This window comes from Eretmochelys imbricata, chromosome 2 (genome assembly GCF_965152235.1).
Source record: "Eretmochelys imbricata isolate rEreImb1 chromosome 2, rEreImb1.hap1, whole genome shotgun sequence".
Taxonomy (NCBI): Eukaryota; Metazoa; Chordata; order Testudines; family Cheloniidae; genus Eretmochelys; species Eretmochelys imbricata.
In genome coordinates, this window is record NC_135573.1 from 88689952 (window position 1) to 88710469 (window position 20518).

Below are 20518 nucleotides of genomic sequence, written 5' to 3' on the forward strand. Positions count from 1 at the left end.
GTGGCACCTTAGAGACTAACCAATTTATTTGAGCATGAGCTTTCGTGAGCTACAGCTCGCTTCATCGGATGCATACCGTGGAAACTGCAGCAGACTTTATATACACACAGAGATCATGAAACAATACCTCCTCCCACCCCACTGTCCTGCTGGTAATAGCTTATCTAAAGTGATCATCAAGTTGGGCCATTTCCAGCACAAATCCAGGTTTTCTCACCCTCCACTCCCCCACACACAAACTCACTCTCCTGCTGGTAATAGCCCATCCAAAGTGACAACTCTCTACACAATGTGCATGATAATCAAGGTGGGCCATTTCCTGCACAAATCCAGGTTCTCTCACCCCCTCACCCCCCTCCAAAAAACACACACACACAAACTCACTCTCCTGCTGGTAATAAATAGCTCATCCAAAGTGACCACTCTCCCTACAATGTGCATGATAATCAAGGTGGGCCATTTCCAGCACAAATCCAGGTTTTCTCACCCCCCCCCACCCCCATACACACACAAACTCACTCTCCTGCTGGTAATAGCTCATCCAAAGTGACCACTCTCCCTACAATGTGCATGGTAATCAAGGTGGGCCATGTCCAGCACAAATCCAGGCTCTCACCCCCCCCCCCCTTTTTTTTTTCCTGGGGACACACACACACAAACTCACTCTCCTGCTGGCAATAGCTCATCCAAACTGACCACTCTCCAAGTTTAAATCCAAGTTTAACCAGAACGTCTGGGGGAGGGGGGGTAGGAAAAAACAAGGGGAAATAGGCTACCTTGCATAATGACTTAGCCAGTCCCAGTCTCTATTTAAGCCTAAATTAATAGTATCCAATTTGCAAATGAATTCCAATTCAGCAGTTTCTCGCTGGAGTCTGGATTTGAAGTTTTTTTTGTTTTAAGATAGCGACCTTCATGTCTGTGATTGCGTGACCAGAGAGATTGAAGTGTTCTCCGACTGGTTTATGAATGTTATAATTCTTGACATCTGATTTGTGTCCATTTATTCTTTTACGTAGAGACTGTCCAGTTTGACCAATGTAAATGGCAGAGGGGCATTGCTGGCACATGATGGCATATATCACATTGGTGGATGTGCAGGTGAACGAGCCTTTGATAGTGTGGCTGATGTTATTAGACCCTGTGATGGTGTCCCCTGAATAGATATGTGGGCACAGTTGGCAACGGGCTTTGTTGCAAGGATAAGTTCCTGGGTTAGTGGTTCTGTTGTGTGGTATGTGGTTGTTGGTGAGTATTTGTTTCAGGTTGCGGGGCTGTCTGTAGGCAAGGACTGGCCTGTCTCCCAAGATTTGTGAGAGTGTTGGGTCAACCTTTAGGATAGGTTGTAGATCCTTAATAATGCGTTGGAGGGGTTTTAGTTGGGGGCTGAAGGTGACGGCTAGTGACAGAACCACTAACCCAGGAACTTATCCTTGCAACAAAGCCCGTTGCCAACTGTGCCCACATATCTATTCAGGGGACACCATCACAGGGCCTAATAACATCAGCCACGCTATCAGAGGCTCGTTCACCTGCACATCCACCAATGTAATATATGCCATCATGTGCCAGCAATGCCCCTCTGCCATTTACATTGGTCAAACTGGACAGTCTCTACGTAAAAGAATAAATGGACACAAATCAGATGTCAAGAATTATAACATTCATAAACCAGTCGGAGAACACTTCAATCTCTCTGGTCACGCAATCACAGACATGAAGGTCGCTATCTTAAAACAAAAAAAACTTCAAATCCAGACTCCAGCGAGAAACTGCTGAATTGGAATTCATTTGCAAATTGGATACTATTAATTTAGGCTTAAATAGAGACTGGGACTGGCTAAGTCATTATGCAAGGTAGCCTATTTCCCCTTGTTTTTTCCTACCCCCCCTCCCCCAGACGTTCTGGTTAAACTTGGATTTAAACTTGGAGAGTGGTCAGTTTGGATGAGCTATTGCCAGCAGGAGAGTGAGTTTGTGTGTGTGTGTGTCCCCAGGAAAAAAAAAGGGGGGGGGGTGAGAGCCTGGATTTGTGCTGTACATGGCCCACCTTGATTACCATGCACATTGTAGGGAGAGTGGTCACTTTGGATGAGCTATTACCAGCAGGAGAGTGAGTTTGTGTGTGGGGGATTGGAGGGTGAGAAAACCTCGATTTGTGCTGGAAATGGCCCACCTTGATTATCATGCACATTGTGTAGAGAGTTGTCACTTTGGATGGGCTATTACCAGCAGGAGAGTGAGTTTGTGTGTGGGGGAGTGGAGGGTGAGAAAACCTGGATTTGTGCTGGAAATGGCCCAACTTGATGATCACTTTAGATAAGCTATTACCAGCAGGACAGTGGGGTGGGAGGAGGTATTGTTTCATGATCTCTGTGTGTATATAAAGTCTGCTGCAGTTTCCACGGTATGCATCCGATGAAGCGAGCTGTAGCTCACGAAAGCTCATGCTCAAATAAATTGGTTAGTCTCTAAGGTGCCACAAGTACTCCTTTTCTTTTTGCGAATACAGACTAACACGGCTGTTACTCTGAATCTTGGTACAATGATATCTTCCTGAGTCTTCCGACAGCCTAAAGCAGTGGCTCAGAGAGAGATTAACTGCCTCACTCCCCACAACAGATTGCTAAGTCTGAAACCTTAAAGATGACAGTTTAAATGTCAACACTTGCAACTATTCACTGCTGTTCATTTTGTCAGAAACATCCAACTAATGTGCTTACTCCACAATCCCTAACTGCCTCCCTAGGTGCTAAAAGTATCACCTTCACCAGTGACTACTTATGACACACAGTTATATCTTGTCAATAAAAACATGTCATTGAAAACATGAAGACAGTATCAAGTACAGTCAACTCATATTAAAAAGCACACAGGGACTACTGTACTTGTAATATTCAGATTCATATTTAATTAAATGGGAATAAACGTTCACGTAGAGTTAAGGTAGTCAGGTGGTAGCACGTGCTCTTCCAGAATGTCAAGTTCAGCAAAACTCAAACTTCTGAAAACTAGAAAATGCAGAGTTACGGTAAATTCCCATGCAACCTTAACTTTGCCCTTTGAAGCTGACAGTAGCCACTGGGAATTATCTGTGTCATGCTGTCTTGCCTGGCTCATGACCATGAGTACCAGCCTCAGGGCAGACTGTCAAAAAGCAGAGCACGGACACCCCAAACTGGTTGTATGTTCTATAATTAGATTTCACCAACCTGGTAACAAGTGTGAACTTTGAAAGCACTGTAACAGTCTTATCATGGAGTTACAGACAGTCCCCTTGGACATTCCAGTCTGTGTTGCCATCACTGCAAGCTGGACTATGTGATAGATCAGGGGTGGGCAAACTATAGCCCGTGGGCTGGGTCCAGCCCATCAGAGTTTTTAATCCAGCCCTCGAGCTCCGCTGAAGCTTGCAGCGCTTCACCCGCTCGGCGCTTGCAAGCCCCTGTGCCCCGCTGCCGCTCCCAAGCTGGAGCACCAGGTGGCGGAGTGGGGAAAGTAATGGGGTGGGCCTGGATAATAAGTGGGTGGGCCACGGCCCACCTGTGGCTACGCCCCTGGAGCAGTGTCTTTTCGGATTTAAAAAACACGTCGCTGTTGCAGCTCTTTTGAAAATGAGGCCCTAACATACAGTTTGTGTTCAGACAGGAGCAAAATGTTGTGGTAAAATCAACAAACAGCTCAGTAATGTACTTTTCTAGCAGCACATTGTTTAACAGAATTATTATAATAGTGTTGATTTTGAAACAAACTTGTGTTGTCCCTGTTTGAACATGAATTGTTATTTTTGTGAGTATTCATGGCCCACCATACCATTTCCATACCCAGATGTGGCCCTCAGGCCAAAAAGTTTGCCCACGCCTGTGATAGATGATCACTTTACACCAAAAATAACAACAGTATTCAGGTTACTCCCAGTCACTATCCTCAGGTCAGTTGTACTCAGATCTCAAACCAAAGACAATGCCTGTAGCCAATCCTGTTATAAACTAACTAAAGCTTCGTTAACTAAGAAAATAAATGAGTTACTTACAAGGTTAAAACAGGAAACATACACGCCAATGAGTTACAGTCTTAGATTTGAAAAGGTAACATAAGCTTCTATAATAAGCAGCTCTGTATGTCCTTAGGGCTGACTCATGCCAAGCGGCATGGGAATCTCTTGTTTAGGAATCTTTGCCCTTCAGAGTCCAGACAACATAAAAATCCAGTTTCTCCTTGTCAGGGATTTTTATCCCTTTCACCCCAGAATCCAAACTGATGAGGTGCGTTCATGCACGTCTCCCCTTCCTGGAGGGAGTGAGGAATGCAGTCAACAAGGTCTTTGTCCTTTGATGCTACCCGATGCCTCCTTTGCCTTCAGTGGGCCATCTTGTGTGCAGGACAAGCACTTTTCTTTAATTAATGCTGCTTTTCCTGTTTGGTGAGTTACACAATTAGAGGTTTTACAATGCAAACACTTATAATATCTGTATCCCATGGTATAAAGTTATACTAAGTAAAATTAATACATGCAGCATCCTGCAAGCATTCCATAAAGTCTAAACACTAAACATGTTCTTATAACACTAATATATCTTTTAATTGTACTAACCCACAGGTGTGCCAGACTGTTTTCAACTATGCATTTGTCAGTGTTCAGTGAGGCCCTGGGCCTTTGGTATGAATTGGCATCTGGTCTTCCAGCATCAGAGTCTGCATGCAGTCTAGCTGCATTCACTATGTGACCTATAGCTGTGTGATGGAGGGAAAAATGGAGCTGCTTGGAAGAGCTGTGATTTGATATGAGGAGATCTGGGTCTGAGTCCCCGATGTGTATTATCAAAGGAAGGAGGTGCATGTGTATCTTGAGGTTCCAGCCTGCATTTTTTCAATACAGAACTATATAAGTTGTTTCAGTAGCAGGGCACTGGGGTCTTCTTGCCATGGGTGTTGTCAGTAGTGAGGTGGGATATGAGAGCAATCTGTGGATTTAATGATGGGTGGGGAAGGTATAGGTTTAGGTAGTATCCTGTGCACAAATGTGAAGGGGTTGTAAGAGGGTATGAAGTGGTTGTTAAATTTTCAAGGGTGGTATTCTGTCAGGGGAGTAGGCTCAATGTTTAAGTGTAGGAGAGGTGCAGGTAGCACCGGTCCATTACAGTGAAGAGGCAGAGTGGGAGTGTGTGTGTTATGGGCATTGTGTGTGAGGCATTGATCGAAAAGGACAGAGTTCAGGCTGTGTGGGTGTTTACCAGGTGCAAACACTTTAGAATTCTCGCAATAATTTTCTGTAGACTGGACTCTGAGTGTGGGGGTTTTGCATATGCATCTTGAGAAGTGCTAGATCCTTATAAAGTATCTCCCTTCTCAAGGCCAAAACCAAAAGGTTGTAGGGTTCAGCTAACAGGAAGATTCTCTGGAGGCTCTTCCCTTCCCCAAACAGTCTCCTTTCTCACAAGCAGGGCGTTCCCTTTCTTCCTCTTACCCCCACTTGTCACCTTGGGTTGAAGCCCAGTGGTCTGAAACTCCTTCTTTTCAGTATCTTCAGGGAGTAGCAACAGGCCCATTCTTCTTCTAGTGCTTGTCCACGTCCATTCCGCATTAAGTGTGCGCGCACCGCGTGCACGAGCGTCAGAAACTTTTTCCCTTAGCGGCTCCCGGCGGGGCCCCCTGAGTGGTGCCACTGCCCTGTGCATATATACCCCGCCGGCCCAACCCCCTCCAGTCCTTTCTTACCGTCCATGACAATGCTGGAACAACCTCTCTCTCTTGTAGAAGAGCAGTCCCTTCGCCTTTAGAGTAGCTGGTATCAGTTGGTTAACATACCTATTGCGGACACTTAAGTCATTAGGAGCTTGGAGGCTTCCAGCACCCGCTGCGGGGCATGCCGCAAGCCCACAGCTTCAAGGCTTGCACCACGTGCTGCAAACCTATGCCAGTTAGTGACCCCCCACGATTCGTGTCTACGTTGCCTGGGGGACGGACATCAAACTGAACGGTGAAGGATTCGCAAGGCGTTTAAGCCAAGAACAAGGAAAGAAATCAACTTTTGTCTAAAGCAGCTGTTGATGGAGCTGCATTGCAACCGCCAGGCCCAGAGCACCCGACGCCAGCTCAGGCTTCCTTGGTGCATAGTGCCCCGGAGCTACTGAGAGACCCGGCACCGGCTAAGCACCGTAAACTGTTGGCCCCAGAGCGCCAGGCTAGGCCCTGGCACCACTCATCCTCCCTGGTGCAGCCCCCGGCACAGCCGAAAGGAAGGCGTGGTCATTCCCGCACAGGAGGCCAGCGCCTCCCAAGGCCCCGAGTGCCAGTAAGAGCAGGAAGGCCACAGTACTGGCGCTGGTGCCAACAGTTCCAGCAGCATGAGCCCCACCGAGCCCAGACTTAAGTGAGCTCAGTGTGAATGATAGGCTCGAGGGCATAACGGATCAGCCCTCTACACCTGGCACCTTTGAGGCTGCAAAGGACCTCATCGAGCAGTTGGCGGCAAGCCCCCTCCCGTTTGGGGAGAACCCTTCAGCACCCATGCCTCGTGTGCCGTCGAGGGGTAAGCCGGCAGTGGTGTGCCGCTTGAGGACACTGTCCCAGCACCACTCCTGGAGTTGGTCCCGGTCAAGCGCCAACTCCATGGACTCACAGTTGCCAGTGGCCCAGAAGGAGATTGCTGCACTGGCAGTGGGTTGGCGCGAGGAAGCACCGGAAAGGGCACGCCACTCCCCGGCACCACCCAGTGACTGGCACCAGGAGGAGTTGAGACCGCCCTCTCCAGAGGACTCCCGCAGATGGTCCCAGTGCAGGGTACGCCGGTACCAGTGCCGGATCCGGGGATACCAGAACCACTCCCGCTCAGCCAGGAGCTGCTTGTTCTCCTGCCGGCGCAGATCATTGGCACCGCCATGGCCTTTGTGATCAGCATCGCCACAGTTCAGTGCCGACTCCGGCTGCTATACCTACCTGCACTGAGCCCCGGACAACAGGGACCTTCAGGTGGGCTGGCAACCCCAATGAGGGCCGCCAGGCCCTTGGCCCTTCTGGACCCCCTAGGCCTATCAGGAGCGACAAGGGGCCCTGTCTAGGGCAAGTTACTTGGTGCAGCAGTCCCGGTCCCCACACCTATGCCAGACGGTGCCAGAGGCTACAGTATCCAGGCCTCCAGCATCCCCCCAGGATAAACGGGAGAGACCAGCACCGAGTCCAGTGCTGTCCCATGGACTCCCGCCCCAGCCTGAGCCGGAGACCCCTCCCACAGGAGAAGGGGAGCAGGAGGACCAACCAGGCGGGGGTCGAGCTGCAGCTAACTCCTTGTCTTCCCCGAAAGAGGCAGTGGCGGGTACAGAGGTGTCCGGCCCTCCATTGATAGACCATAGAGCCCACCAGGAATTGCTGCGCAGGGTCGCCCAGAACTTGGGGTTGCAGGCCGAGGAGACAGTTGAGTAGGAGGACCCCATGGTGGACATTTTGAACCCCGAAGGTCCATTCAGAATAGCGCTCCCGCTCATTAAGACCATTCAGTCCAACTATAAGACTATGTGGTACACCCCGGCCTCCAGCACTCCAATGGCCAAGGGAGTGGAGCATAAATACTTTGCCCCTTCTAAGGGCTATGAGTTCCTATTCTGCCAACTGAGTCCATGCTCCCTAGTGGTCTCAGCGGTAAACGAAAGGGAGCGCCATGGACAGCAGGCCCCGGCCCCTAAGGCTAAGGAGGCGAAATGCCTGGACCTTTTTGGCAGAAAGGTGTACTTATCTGGGGGCCTTCAGTTGAGGATTGCGAACCAGCAGGCCATCCCCAACAGGCACAATTTCAACTCCTGGGCAGTGGTGGGGAAGTTTAAGGACAACCTCCCACAAGGTTCCCGACAGGAGTTCACGGCCCTGCAGTAGCCAAGACCTCTCTCCAGGCCTCCCTGGATTTGGCGGATGCAGCGGCTAGAATGATTGCGTCCAGGGTGGTCATGAGGTGCTCGGTGTGGCTCCAGGAGTGAGGTCTGCCACCTGAGGTCCAGAATACACTCCAGGACCTCCCCTTGGAAGAGTCCGGGCTCTTCTTGGACCAGACAGACACGAGGCTGCACAGCCTCAAGGACTCGCGAGCTACGCTTAAGTCGCTGGGTATGCACACCCCGGCGACACAGAGGAAGCCCTTTAAGCTCTGCCTCCCCTTCAACGCCAGTACCAGCCTCGCCATAGGCATGAGCCTTACCATAGGCGAGGCAGGGGTAACAGGCGACGGCACAACAATAGTAACAATAATGCACCGGGCCAGAACGAAGGCCAGCACAAACCCTGGCCGGGCACTATGCCACACCTTTTGAAGGTGTGCTCGAGGTCAGCGTACCAGACCAGCCACCAGATCCATCCCCTTGTTTCCTGAACCACCTGTCCTGTTTCTCCCATGCATGGTCCACCTTTACATCAGACCGTTGAGTCTTACGCACGGTGCAGAATGGGTACTTGCTGCAGTTCACCTCCCTCCCCCCCTCTCACCTCCCTTCCCCATCCCTCTTCAGGGACCCCTCTCACAAGCATTTCCTAGAGAAGGAAGTCCGCTCGCTGCTAGAGGCGGTGGCGGTAGAGATGGTGCTGCACAGCCTAAAGGGGAAGGGGTTCTACTCCCGGTACTTCCTCATCCCCAAGACCAAAGGGGGCTTTCGCCCCATCCTAGACCTGCGCGGGCTCAACAAGTTCCTGGTCAAGACCCAGTTCCACATGGTCTCTCTGGGCACCATCATCCCTTCCCTGGATCCGGAGGACTGGTACTCTGCCCTCGACATGAAGGACACGTACTTTCATATCACCATCCACCCAGCACATCGGCGGTTCCTACGTTTCACCATGGGCCGAGAACATTACCAGTTTGTGGTTCTCCCGTTCGGTTTAGCCACGGCCCCAAGGGTGTTCACAAAGTGCATGGCAGTGGTGGCAGCCTTTTATGGAGGCAGAGAATCCGAGTGTATCTGTACCTCAACGACTGGCTCCTGGCGGGCCGATCCGAGGCGGAAGTGCCGGGCCATGTGGAGGTGGCCCTGAGATTGTTCTGCAAGCTAGGGCTCCTGGTCAACGTCCCGAAGTCCATGCTCGTACCCACGCGAAGAGTGGAATTCATAGGGGCAGTCCTGGACATGGTGCAGGCCAGGGCAAGCCTTCCAGTATCCCGATTCCGGGCTATCCAGCAAGCGGTGGCCTCCCTGCGCCAGTTTCCAATGACAACAGCCAAGTGCTGCCTGCGGCTGCTGGGCCACATGGCAGCATGCATGCATGTGGTCAGGCATGCCAGACTGAGACTCGGGACGCTGCAGGCGTGGCTCGCTCAGGTGTACCGCCCAGGCAGGGACCCCCTGGACTTGGTAGTGATAGCCCCAAGGGACGTGCTGGACTCCCTGCTGTGGTGGCAGTCCCAGCCTATGGTTTGCGAAGGCATCCCCTTTGCCACCCCACAACCGGACCTGACGCTGGTGATGGATGCGTCAGACCACAGATGGGCAGCTCACCTGGGGGCCATCATGACGCAGGGTTTGTGGTCCGGAGCAGAGCGATCACTCCATATCAATGTGAAGGAGCTCAGGGTGGTTCGTGTCGCCTGTCAGACCTTTCACGCCACTCTGAGTGGTCACAGCGTGACCGTTCTGACAGACAACACTACTGCCATGTTTTATATAAACAAGCAGGGCGGGGCTCGTTCCTCGCCACTCTGTCACAAGGCTCTCCTCCTCTGGGACCTTTGCATAGCCCATGCGATTCACCTTGAGGCCTATCTCCAGGGGTGTGGAACGAGCTGGTGGACTCCCTCAACAGGTCGTACCGCATGCATGAGTGGACACTCAGGATGGACGTCGTGCTTTCGCTCTTCCGCAGGTGGGGGTTTCCCCGGGTCGACCTGTTTGCCACCAGGGCCAACGCCCAGTGCCCGCAGTTCTGCTCATTCCAGGGCCGCAGCCCGGGTTCACTCGCGGACGCGTTTTGCGATCCCGTGAAGAGGGGGCTTGATGTATGCCTTCCCCCCTGCTCCCCTTGGTGCACAAGGTCCTGCTCAAGGTGCGTGGGGACAGGGCAGCGGTGATCCTCATTGCCCCAGCCTGGGCTCGCCAGCACTGGTATATGTAGCTCCTAGAGCTGTCGATGGAGGTCCCAGTAGTCCTGCCCCTACACCGAGACCTCATTACACAGGACGGCCGGCGGTTTCTCCACCCTGACCTACAGTCACTGCACCTGACGGCGTGGAGGCTCTGTGGCTAAATGCCCTAGAGAGCCAGTGCTCCCTTCCCAGGCAACAGATTCTGCTTGGCAGTAGAAAGCCCTCTACCAGTGCAGCCTATATGGCCAAGTGGAAAAGGTTCTCATGTTGGTGTGAACTCCGACAGGTGCAGCCGTGCCAGGCCCCGGTGCAGGCCATCCTGGAGTACCTCCTGCACCTCAAGCAGCAAGGGCTAGCCCCGTCCTCACTCAGAGTGCACCTGGCGGCCATCTTCGCCTTCCATCCAGGGTTCTCGGGGGGCACGGTGTTTTCCCACCCAATGGTGGGGCAGTTCCTTGAAGGGTTGGAGAGGGTGTTCCCGTACTCCCACCTCCCAGTCCCACCATGGAACCTTAACCTGGTCCTCTCTAAACTCATGGGACCCCCATTCGAGCCCCTTGCTTCCTCTTCTCTCCTCCACCTTTCCTGGAAGGTGGCATTTCTGGTTGCCATTACCTTGGCCGGAAGGGTGTCCGAACTGAGGGCCCTCACGTCTGAGCTACCATATACGGTATTTCACGAGGGCAAGGTGCAGCTCCGGCCACACCCCAAGTTTCTCCCTAAGGTGGTCTCCCAGTTCCATCTGGACCAGGACGTTTGTCTGCCAGTGTTCTTCCCGAAACCCCATACGGATCCAAGTCATTGCAGCTTGCACACCCTGGATGTGCGTCGAGTGCTGGTGTTCTATTTGGAGTGCCCCAAGCCCTTTCGCAAATCGGCGCAGCTGTTTGTGGCTGTAGCTGAGAAGACGAAGGCCTCCCGGTGTCGGTGCAGCGGATTTCGTCTTGGGTAGCAAGCTGCATCCAGGCGTGCTATGAGTTCGCAGGTGTTCCGGCCCACTCAACCAGGGTGCAGGTGACTTCCACGGCTTTCCTGTCATAGGTCCCGATCCAGGAGATCTGCAGAGCAGCCACCTGGTCCTCAGTGCACACCTTCACAACTCACTACGCAATCAACCAGCAGGCCAGAGAGGACGCGGCCGTTGGCAGAGCGGTCCTCCGAGCAGTTTTTCCGTGACTCCTACCCTCCTCCAGAGGTAAACTTGTGATTCACCCAATGTGGAATGGACGTGAACAAGCACTTGAAGAAGAAAAAATGGTTACTGACTTTTCTCGTAACTGTTGTTCTTCGAGATGTGGTGTTCACGTCCATTCCACGACCCACCCTCCTACCCCTCTGTCAGAGTCGCCGGCAAGAAAGAACTTGAGGGGGTCGGGCTGGCAGGGGTATATATGCAGAGCACAGTGGTGCCACTTGGAGGGGCCCCGCTGGCCTGACGGGAGCCGCTAAAGGAAAAATTTTCCGACTCTCGTGCACGCGGCGCGCGCATACCTAATGTGGATGGACATGAACAACACAGCTCGAAGAACAACAGTTACAAGCAAGTAAGTAACTGTTTTTTTTTCAGTTGGCAAGGATGAAGCTTTCCCCATTCCACCCTGAGTTTAGTTCTTGAAGCAATGAAAGAGTAGTTCTCTCTGCAAGCTTATTCAATCATTGATCTCTCTGTGAAGTGTCAGCAGAGGTGGACATTATAATGATAGGTTTTTTTGAGGTGGACACTTGTCCATTAAGAATTGGAATGAGACCAACTCATCTTGCTCAGCTAACATTTGATTTCTGCCAACCCAATGTTGTCTTGAACTGATGTCTTAGAAGAAGAGCTCTGTATACTGTTTTCCGATTTGTGAGATATAAAGTCCCTAGGATTCTCTTACCTTGTGTCAAGCTGTCTAGAGTGGCTCACGACTGACAGTACCAACCACAGGGCAGACTGTTAAGAAGCAGGGCACAAACCTCAAATTGGTTGTGAGTTCTATAATTAGATTTCACCAACCAGTATCAACTGTGAACTCCTCAAGCACTATAACAGCCGTAACAAGGAGTCACACCAGTCCCCTTGCGTACTTTGGTCTATCTTGCCTCCCAAGCAAATTTACCTTTGTGATAGGTGGTACCTTACACCAAAAATATTCAGATTATTCCCAGTACCAAAGGTTCAGTCACTCCAGGTCAGTTGTACCTCAGATGTCACACTAAAGACAACGCTTGTAGCCAATCCTATAATAAAATAACTAAAGATTTATTAACTAGGGAAAAGAAACAGTTATTTACACAGTTAAAGCAGGTAAGCAAACATACACAAATGAGATACTTTTTGAAATTTAAGACTAATAGAAGCTGCTGCAATATGCAAGATTTGCATGTCCTTTAGAGCTAACCCAAGCTAAGCAGCTTGGGGATCCCTTGCTTATGCTTAGAAATATTGCCCAAATACCAAGCAGCATAGTGATAGAGTTCCTTCTAGTCCGGGACTTTCATACCCTTCCCCTAGAGTTCAAATTGATGTACAAGTTTTTGTGCCTGTATCTTCTTCATGGGTGTGTGTGTTGGGGGGGGATCAGCAAAGTCTTTGTCCTTTCATGGTTGGCTCATTTGGTTTCAGTGGGCCTTCTTGTGTGGAGGACCAGCACTTTGCATTAATTAATGCCTCTTTCCTATTTGGTGAGCTACCCAGTTACAGTGCAAACACTTAATATAGCTTTATACCATGGGTAAGGCTACGTTTTAGTCACGGGTATTTTTAGTAAAAGTCATGGACGAGTCATGGGTCGTAAACAAAAATTCATGGGCCCGTGACCCGTCCATGACTTTTCCTGGGCGACAGCACGGCGGGTGCTGGGGGAGGTGGCCCGGGACTGCCACAGGTACTGAGGGGTGGGGAAGGTTGGCAGGGCTGGCAGGAGCTTCCTACCTGGCTCCGTGTCCCTGCAGCTCCTAGTGGCGAGGGCCAGGGCAGGGGCTCCGCTGCTCCTGCCACAGGCTCCAGCTGCCACAGCTCCCATTGGCCAGGAACCACAGCCAATGGGAGCTGTGGAGGTGGACCCCCCTCTGCTGCCTTGGAGCTATAGGGGGGGCCATGCCATTGGGAGCCGGGGAGTCCCCCACGCCAAGGGGGGTAAGTGCCCCCGCACTCCCATGCCCCTAGCCCTGTGCCCCCTCCCAACACCCAAACTGCTATTGCTGGTCCAGGGGCTGCCTGGCTCAGGCAGCCCCTGAGTCAGCACCAGCCGCTGCAAAAGTCACGGAGGTCACAGAATCCATGATCTCTGTCACAGACTTGCAGCCTTAACCATGGGATACAGATGTTATATTTGAGATCGGTAAATGCAGCACACAAGAAGCATTTTATCAAGTCTAAACACTAAAAACATTCTTATAAATGTAACATCTATTTTAACAGTGCTAACACACAGGTGAGCCAAACAGGTTTCCAGCTCTCCATTTGACATTGTTCAGTAAAGCATAGGGGCCTTGGCATGAGCTGGCACCTGGTCCGCCAGCATCACCCCTTTATGTTCATTATCTCTTCTAAGGCACGTCTACATTATGGTACCACAGTCATGGTGCCGCAGCTGTGCCGCTGTAGCAACATAGATGGAAGGTGTTTTTTCAGCAGTGGAGTTAATCCATCTCTCTGTCAACCTAGCTGCGTCTACACCAGTGATTCAGTTGACCTAACTATCGAGCCAAGGGCTCACATTTTTCACAGCTGTGAGCAATGTGGCTAGGTTGATCTAATTTTTAAATGTAGACCAGGCCTGAACTTGTGGATTTGTACTTTTGCTTTGTGACATTCTTTCTTTGCTGGGAGAAACTGTGCTATGAATGTAGGTTCTGCTTTGCTCTTCTAAAACTAATAAAATCCTTTACAATGAAAATAAAGCAAAACACTTACTTCAACTTCTGGTGCTTCCCACACCCAAGGGAGAGCAATAGCCTGAATGTGAACTTACACTCTAGAGGGCTTTATGTATTAAATAACATAATTATGGAGTGACCTACTTGTTCGTTACCAAATTTTGGCACAAGTCTAGTAATAGACAAATTGGGGAGGGAGAGGGGGAATGAAAAAAGCCATTACAGAAGCTAAATATGCATGCATCTCTGTTCCATCCTTATATATATATATAATATGCATTTTTATGTAGATATAGAAGTACAGATATTTATGTGTATTCATGTCAGGGTCACACATAGGATCAGTGTACTCATAACTTCCTTCTGTTCTAAACTTGTTTTTCATCCTACCTCTTCTTGCTTACTTAAAACAGATCTACATATTTTTAAATAAATTAATTGTAGAGACACATGCAGAATGCTCCAAAGAGCTAAAATTAGAGGGCTGGTCAACTAATAAATTATTTAAAATATTTGTTGGGTCAAACACCTGACCCATTTAACATATATATCTGGCTCCCTGTGATAGAATGCAAGATTTAACTTCAAAGAAATAAAATGGACTCTTAGCTCTTGTTGTACAGAGAGCCTTCTAGACATGAAGAGAGTATAACCAACAAAGAACTGTTTTCCTGAGACTGCAGAAAAACTGAAACATTGGCTCTAAGATATGTTAACTGTCTCCACTCATCTCAGTATTATAATTTAAGCCTATAAACTACACTGTATGAGTCAGATTTAGCCTGGATTGCACAATTATGCAACTCTGTACACAAATTGGGTTAATCATATATCCAAGGGATTAAAGGATAGAAATAGTGGTTGTCCTAAAAGTGTCCAGAACCACTCTTTGAGTAATGGTGAATGTGATAAAGTAATCCTATTAACTAAAGTTTAGCTACTACTTATGGACTACGTTTTATCCTGGAGAGATCTGCAAACCTCCCATGGTTATCAATGGGATTTCTTCTGTGGTTCATGGGTAGTATATGTTCCTGAACTTGGAGACTTGACACACACACAGCCAAATGAAAATATGAAATTTGGCCCTCTTCACAGAATGGGTTTAACTTGCTTGATTTAACATATGACTTTGTTTGATCCCTTGAAGCCAGGGCACACCACTTTCACCAGCATGCACTGTGCTGATGCTTCTACATTAGCCAGTTAATCCCCCTGGAACATGGAGCTTGGAGTATTTTTGAGGGAGTTAAAGGAGGGTGTGCTGGTCAAGTAATTTCAGTTTATTTAGTATACCTCAGTTCTGTGTATTTAAAATATTTTATACCGATTACATTTTGGGGATTTTAATATAAAAACTTTGCAAAATCTATGTTGTCTATAGAGCAGCTTAGGGAACCTGCCATCAAGCCTGTCTAAATTATGCTGGGGCCCCTCTAGCCCTTGGAGCAGCCCAGGATCAGAAGGGCACAAGGTGGTTTAAATCCATCTTAGCCCTGTAGATGCAAGCATACAACGTCACGCACGGTGCCTGCTCTGAGGATCTTGCAAGCCAAGTAGTGTAAAAAAAAATAAATAAATAAAAATCTAAAACCATGTGCATTAAGAAGTGGTGCTTGACTTAACTCTGTCCTTCCCTCATGCAAATAATAGGCCAGTTTCATGTTCCAGGAGTTTTTGACTAATGGAACAATATCAGGAAAACCTCATTCAGGAATATCACATCCGAGATAGAGCTGATTATCCACAGCTTTAATGGAACCTAAAAACTACATATTGCATGTAAAATCTCTGCTTTGTTGAACCCATTTCTTGTTTACTTTAGCTCTTTGGAGTATTGAGCATGTAAACCTATAATTAGGTGGCTTAAAGAAACCCTTCCAATCCACCTTTAAAGATTTTCCTGTTCTTGCCTAGAGGATAGGCAGGGCTAGCTGCAGAGGTGTAGCTTATAAAAACTCTTGTGCATATATTTCAGAGACAGTACCTTGTATTTTGCAGCTGAAGTGTGGTGGTGTTAGGCTGTGACTTTGGAGTTGCAGTCTCTCACAGGCTACATAAGGCAAATGTAGAACTGCAGTAATAGGTAATATGTCAGTACAGTTGGAACAACTTTACTTATCTAATGAAAAAGTAAGTTTCCCCCCTTTTTAATGATATTTTGATCTGAGGCTAAAATGTAATAATTTCACACTCCTCCTAAGAAGATTCTTAATGTTTTCAGAAAGGGAGTGAGCAATTAAGTGACTCCACCCTTTGCATAGTCATTTATTAAAGCTGTACTTGTGTAGCAGATGATTTTTCATAACAGCAACTTTTATACTATTGATTACAGGAACATAGAAGTTGCCAGACAGTTGTTTTATTTTGCATTTCCTTGACTATTAAGTGGACAAATAGCACGTAAGATGGACATTGTCATACTGAGTAAGTATTTAAAATACCAAATGTTTAGGTGATTCATGAGATGAGTTCATATTGGACATAACTGTGAAACGCTGATTTAATAATTGCCCTACTTAACGCTGTAAAAAGAAAAATGGATCTTTTTTAGTTGTAGGCAGGTACCGTGTCTCTTTCAATATTACCCTTTACCCCTTTTTTTTCTCCTTCTAGACTTTTTTTTTAAAATAAATTAAAGCAGGTGATAACTTTCTGCCACTCGCTTTCTCTTCTTTCTCCCAATAGCGGAAGGTTATGCTGCCTTCCAAGAGGACAGCTCTGGTGATGAAGCTGAAAGTCCTTCCAAGTTGAAGCGGTCCAAAGGAATTCATGTTTTCAAGAAACCCAGCTTTTCCAAAAAGAAAGAAAAGGATTTTAAAGTAAAAGAAAAACCCAAAGATGAAAAACATAAAGATGACAAACACAAGGAAGAAAAACATAAAGAGAAGAAGTCAAAAGACTTAACAGCAGCAGACGTTGTAAAACAGTGGAAGGAGAAGAAAAAAAAGAAAAAGCCAACTCCAGAGCCAGAGGTACCTCAGATGGATGTTCCAAGTCTTAGGCCGGTGTTTGGGATTCCTTTGGCTGATGCAGCAGACAGGACCATGATGTACGATGGCATTCGCCTGCCAGCAGTTTTCCGTGAATGTATAGATTACATAGAGAAGTATGGCATGAAATGTGAAGGCATCTACAGAGTTTCAGGTATACTGGGCGCATCTAAGTGCAGATTTTCAAGGCTTTACCTTTATTTGTCCAAAAAAAACCATGAATATAGTACTTTGCTTTTCTCTACACATCCACTCCACATGTATAGTTTTATTAATTTAATTTCATAAAAGACTGCAATTTCAGTGAAATTAACTATGTAATTGTAAACCAAGCTATGGATTTGAAATTCCTGAAAGATAGCTTACGCGATGGTAGAGAAAAAAATTCTACGTTCTTAGCCTGTGGAGTAGGAGATGGATAAGTTACAAAACCAGTCTCATGGTGTAAGGGAAGGGAAAGGTTTATCAGATGCACAGGTGTTCAGTATTGAACCTCTCCTTCTCCAATGTTTCCATAGCATGGTCACCCACTTGCTGAAGGTAGCAACAAAAAGGTATATGGTTTGGTCTTTTAGATGGGGTGGAAACTAGGTATGTAGCATAACATACTTTGGAGTCAAGCCATAGCTGCTAAAACGTTTTGATCAGCGCTTGCGGTTATTTTGAGTGTATTACTCCTTTATTAGAAATAAGATACAGTTCTAGCTAATGAAAATGGAAATTTGGTAGGGAGTTGAAGTAATAAATAGGTTACTCCTGACTTTGCTTTCCCCATCCACTTTCATTCTAATTTTCTTCCAAAACGAACTTATATATACAAAACCTTTCTTTTTTTCTTTCAGTAAATCCACTAGTAATGTAGAACAGCAGTTGAGAATTTCAGCTTGGATTTGAAGAAACACACTGGTAGTAACACCAAGATAATTAGCAGCCTTAGTTGTATAACATTGATCTACATACAAGTACCAATGATTTTAGTCATTATTTAAATATACAGATATATTTGATTTGTGAAAGCCACCTGCAATATGAATCGTGCAAATATTCCAAGTATCTGAGCTGTAGAACAAAAAAGGACAGAAAATAAGAAAAAGCATTTAGAGCAAGTAAAATATGTATTATCTAAATCTATAAAATAGCACAGGGGAGTAATTTTAAAGGCTTTATTAAGATACCTGTGTTCAATTGATGTGCATGGAATTTGTTGGGGATGCAAAGATAAGGCAATAGTCAAAACTGTTTCTCAGACCTTGTATTTCAGAGCATTCAAGTGATCACAATGTCCTGCGGAAATATAACATGGTGTGGGGTTTTGTTCTGTGACCTATTTTTGAGCTCTCTCGGCAGTCTCTTGTGCAGCATCCCCCTCCTCTCTTGTGAAAGAGAGTTCAAATTAAGCTTATTAGTTGAATCAGATTCCTCATTCCTTTACTATGCAGATGTATTAGTTTACGCAGTTGCATATGATTTCACCCTATACTGTATTTGAGGCTAGGGCATAACAGCAAAAACAGTTCCTCATAATTTGAAGTCTGGAAATTCTGTGCCTAGGATGATCTTCATTTTCCTTGGATAGCCTTTTCTTTATTCACAATATGCTGTCCAGTTCTGGGTCTTTTGGTGGGAAACACATTTAACCCACCACGCTTACCTTATAACCATACCAAAATTCTCAGTTTTAGATTCCTCTGTACATTTCTGCAGGGTGAACTGAATTAAATAATCAATATTAATCATGATTTAAATCAGTACACAGGAAATCTTGTTTTGATAAATCGGTTTTAATTGTGGTTTGCATTTGTAATTTTTAATTATCTTCCTAAAGAAAGGTTGATTCTCATTGGCTAGTAACAATTAAAACTTGTTGATTTACAAGTGAATATAGCCTTAAACTTGGTGCTCATTTTTGCTAACCAGGAGGATACACTATATTATGCACATTTATTTAAGCAGTTATATAACTTAATTTATATTTATTCAAATTCTTCCTTATTATATTTTGCTGTGGTTAAAAACAGCAAATGATGCATTTTTTATTTATTAGATGATTAATTTTTTACTTATGATTTGTGTCAAGCTTTATAAGAATGGAAATTCATTCAGGGTTATTTTTTAACGTATTTGTCACACTCTATATGTATGAAAATTCAATTAAAAATTCACAAACAGCATTTTAATAAATAAAGCTACCTTAAATGTGATCAATACAGAAGCAAAAAAAAGTTTATCAAAACATGTTTTGCATTTAAAACTAATTTACCAGACTAAGTATTATCTGTATTTAGTGAATTGAACTGATTGTTTCTGGTCACCATGTCCTTCTAGATTTTAGAACTAGTAGATCTTACCCTCTTAGTCCCAGGTTTTTATTCATAGATTGGAAAAGGAAAACCAGCTTCCCTGCTTTTTCAGTTCCCGATTGGTTCTTAACTTTGAACGAACAAGTCATTGAACGGAACTAGTTGAATAAACTGAAATGAAGAAAATATTTTCTTTGCTCCTGCAGAAGAGACTACTACTACTATCAAATGCTGGTTTAGTAAACTCTGGTTCCAGGTACTCAGCCAGTTCAGTGGTTTGACCTTCTGTAAAACTTGTCAGCAAACGTACTGCTTAATATTATTTTTGTACTTAATTTAAATTATTTTAATAGATTTTAAAATGGTTAGGCCTTAATATAGATTGCTAATTTCAAATTTAATTTTAAATAGGTTTAGTTTAAAAAAATTAGCCTGTATTTAATTTAAATGAAAAAAATCTAAGTAAAAAACAAATTTTTTAAACCAAAATCTATTTTTGTTTTGTTTTTTTATATAAAATCAGGTGGGTTTTTTATTTAAAACAAAAATAATCAATTTTTATCCATCCACATATCTGCAGAAAACTGTATCAAAGCCCTCCCATAAACTGACACAGATTCTCCTGGTTTTGGGGATCAAAATGCTACTGAGATATTGGATATTTTTTTCCAGTCATACAATAAATACACACTTTGACACAGTTAGTGCCCCGAACCGAGAGTTTTAAATATCACACCTCCCAGGAGGGATGACTGATTGGAAATTGGCAAACAAGAGTTGTTGGTTTTTTTTAAAGGAGGTCTCTGGCTTTGTGGGGGGCTGTTGCTTAGAGATTATTCTGTAATATTAAAAGTTAATTGCAAGTATTTTTTAATAAAACTACTCATTTTAGGGATACATGCTGAATGCCAACTGAGAGTTTAAATACACAAGTGATCTTAAACTTTTCCCCTTATTTTAGGTGCTTTGGCTCCCACATTGATCTGACATTGCATCCATTTCTATGATCATGAAACCCTGGTACAGCATGCAGGCAACTTACTTGGGGGTGGGGTTCAGGTAGGTGCCATTGCTTTACTATATAGTGTGGTTTAGCAGTGGGTCTTTTGGTATACACAAATATTTAAACTTTATAAAATCATACCAATATGGTAAAGCAGTGTCTCTTACGTGTTTAACCCCTCCACACACACGTATGCTCATGCTGTCAGGCTGCCACTGTGCTTCAGCTACACAGCCTTTTCACATCAGAGCAGGAGCCAGTTTTTTGACTTCAGGAGACCTAAAACAAAACATATACACTA

At 46.1% G+C, this 20518-nt stretch overlaps 1 protein-coding gene across 5 annotated transcripts in view; it reads left to right on the forward strand.

Annotated features, from left to right (window-relative positions):
- The window catches only part of RALBP1 (ralA binding protein 1), a 68278-nt gene that overhangs the window by 29141 nt on the left and 18619 nt on the right, over positions 1–20518 (forward strand). For all 5 annotated transcript variants that reach the window (XM_077810443.1, XM_077810442.1, XM_077810440.1 and 2 more), the window contains one exon: positions 16610–17068. In XM_077810443.1, the coding sequence (XP_077666569.1) occupies positions 16610–17068 (459 nt within the window). The remainder of the gene's footprint in view (positions 1–16609; positions 17069–20518) is intronic.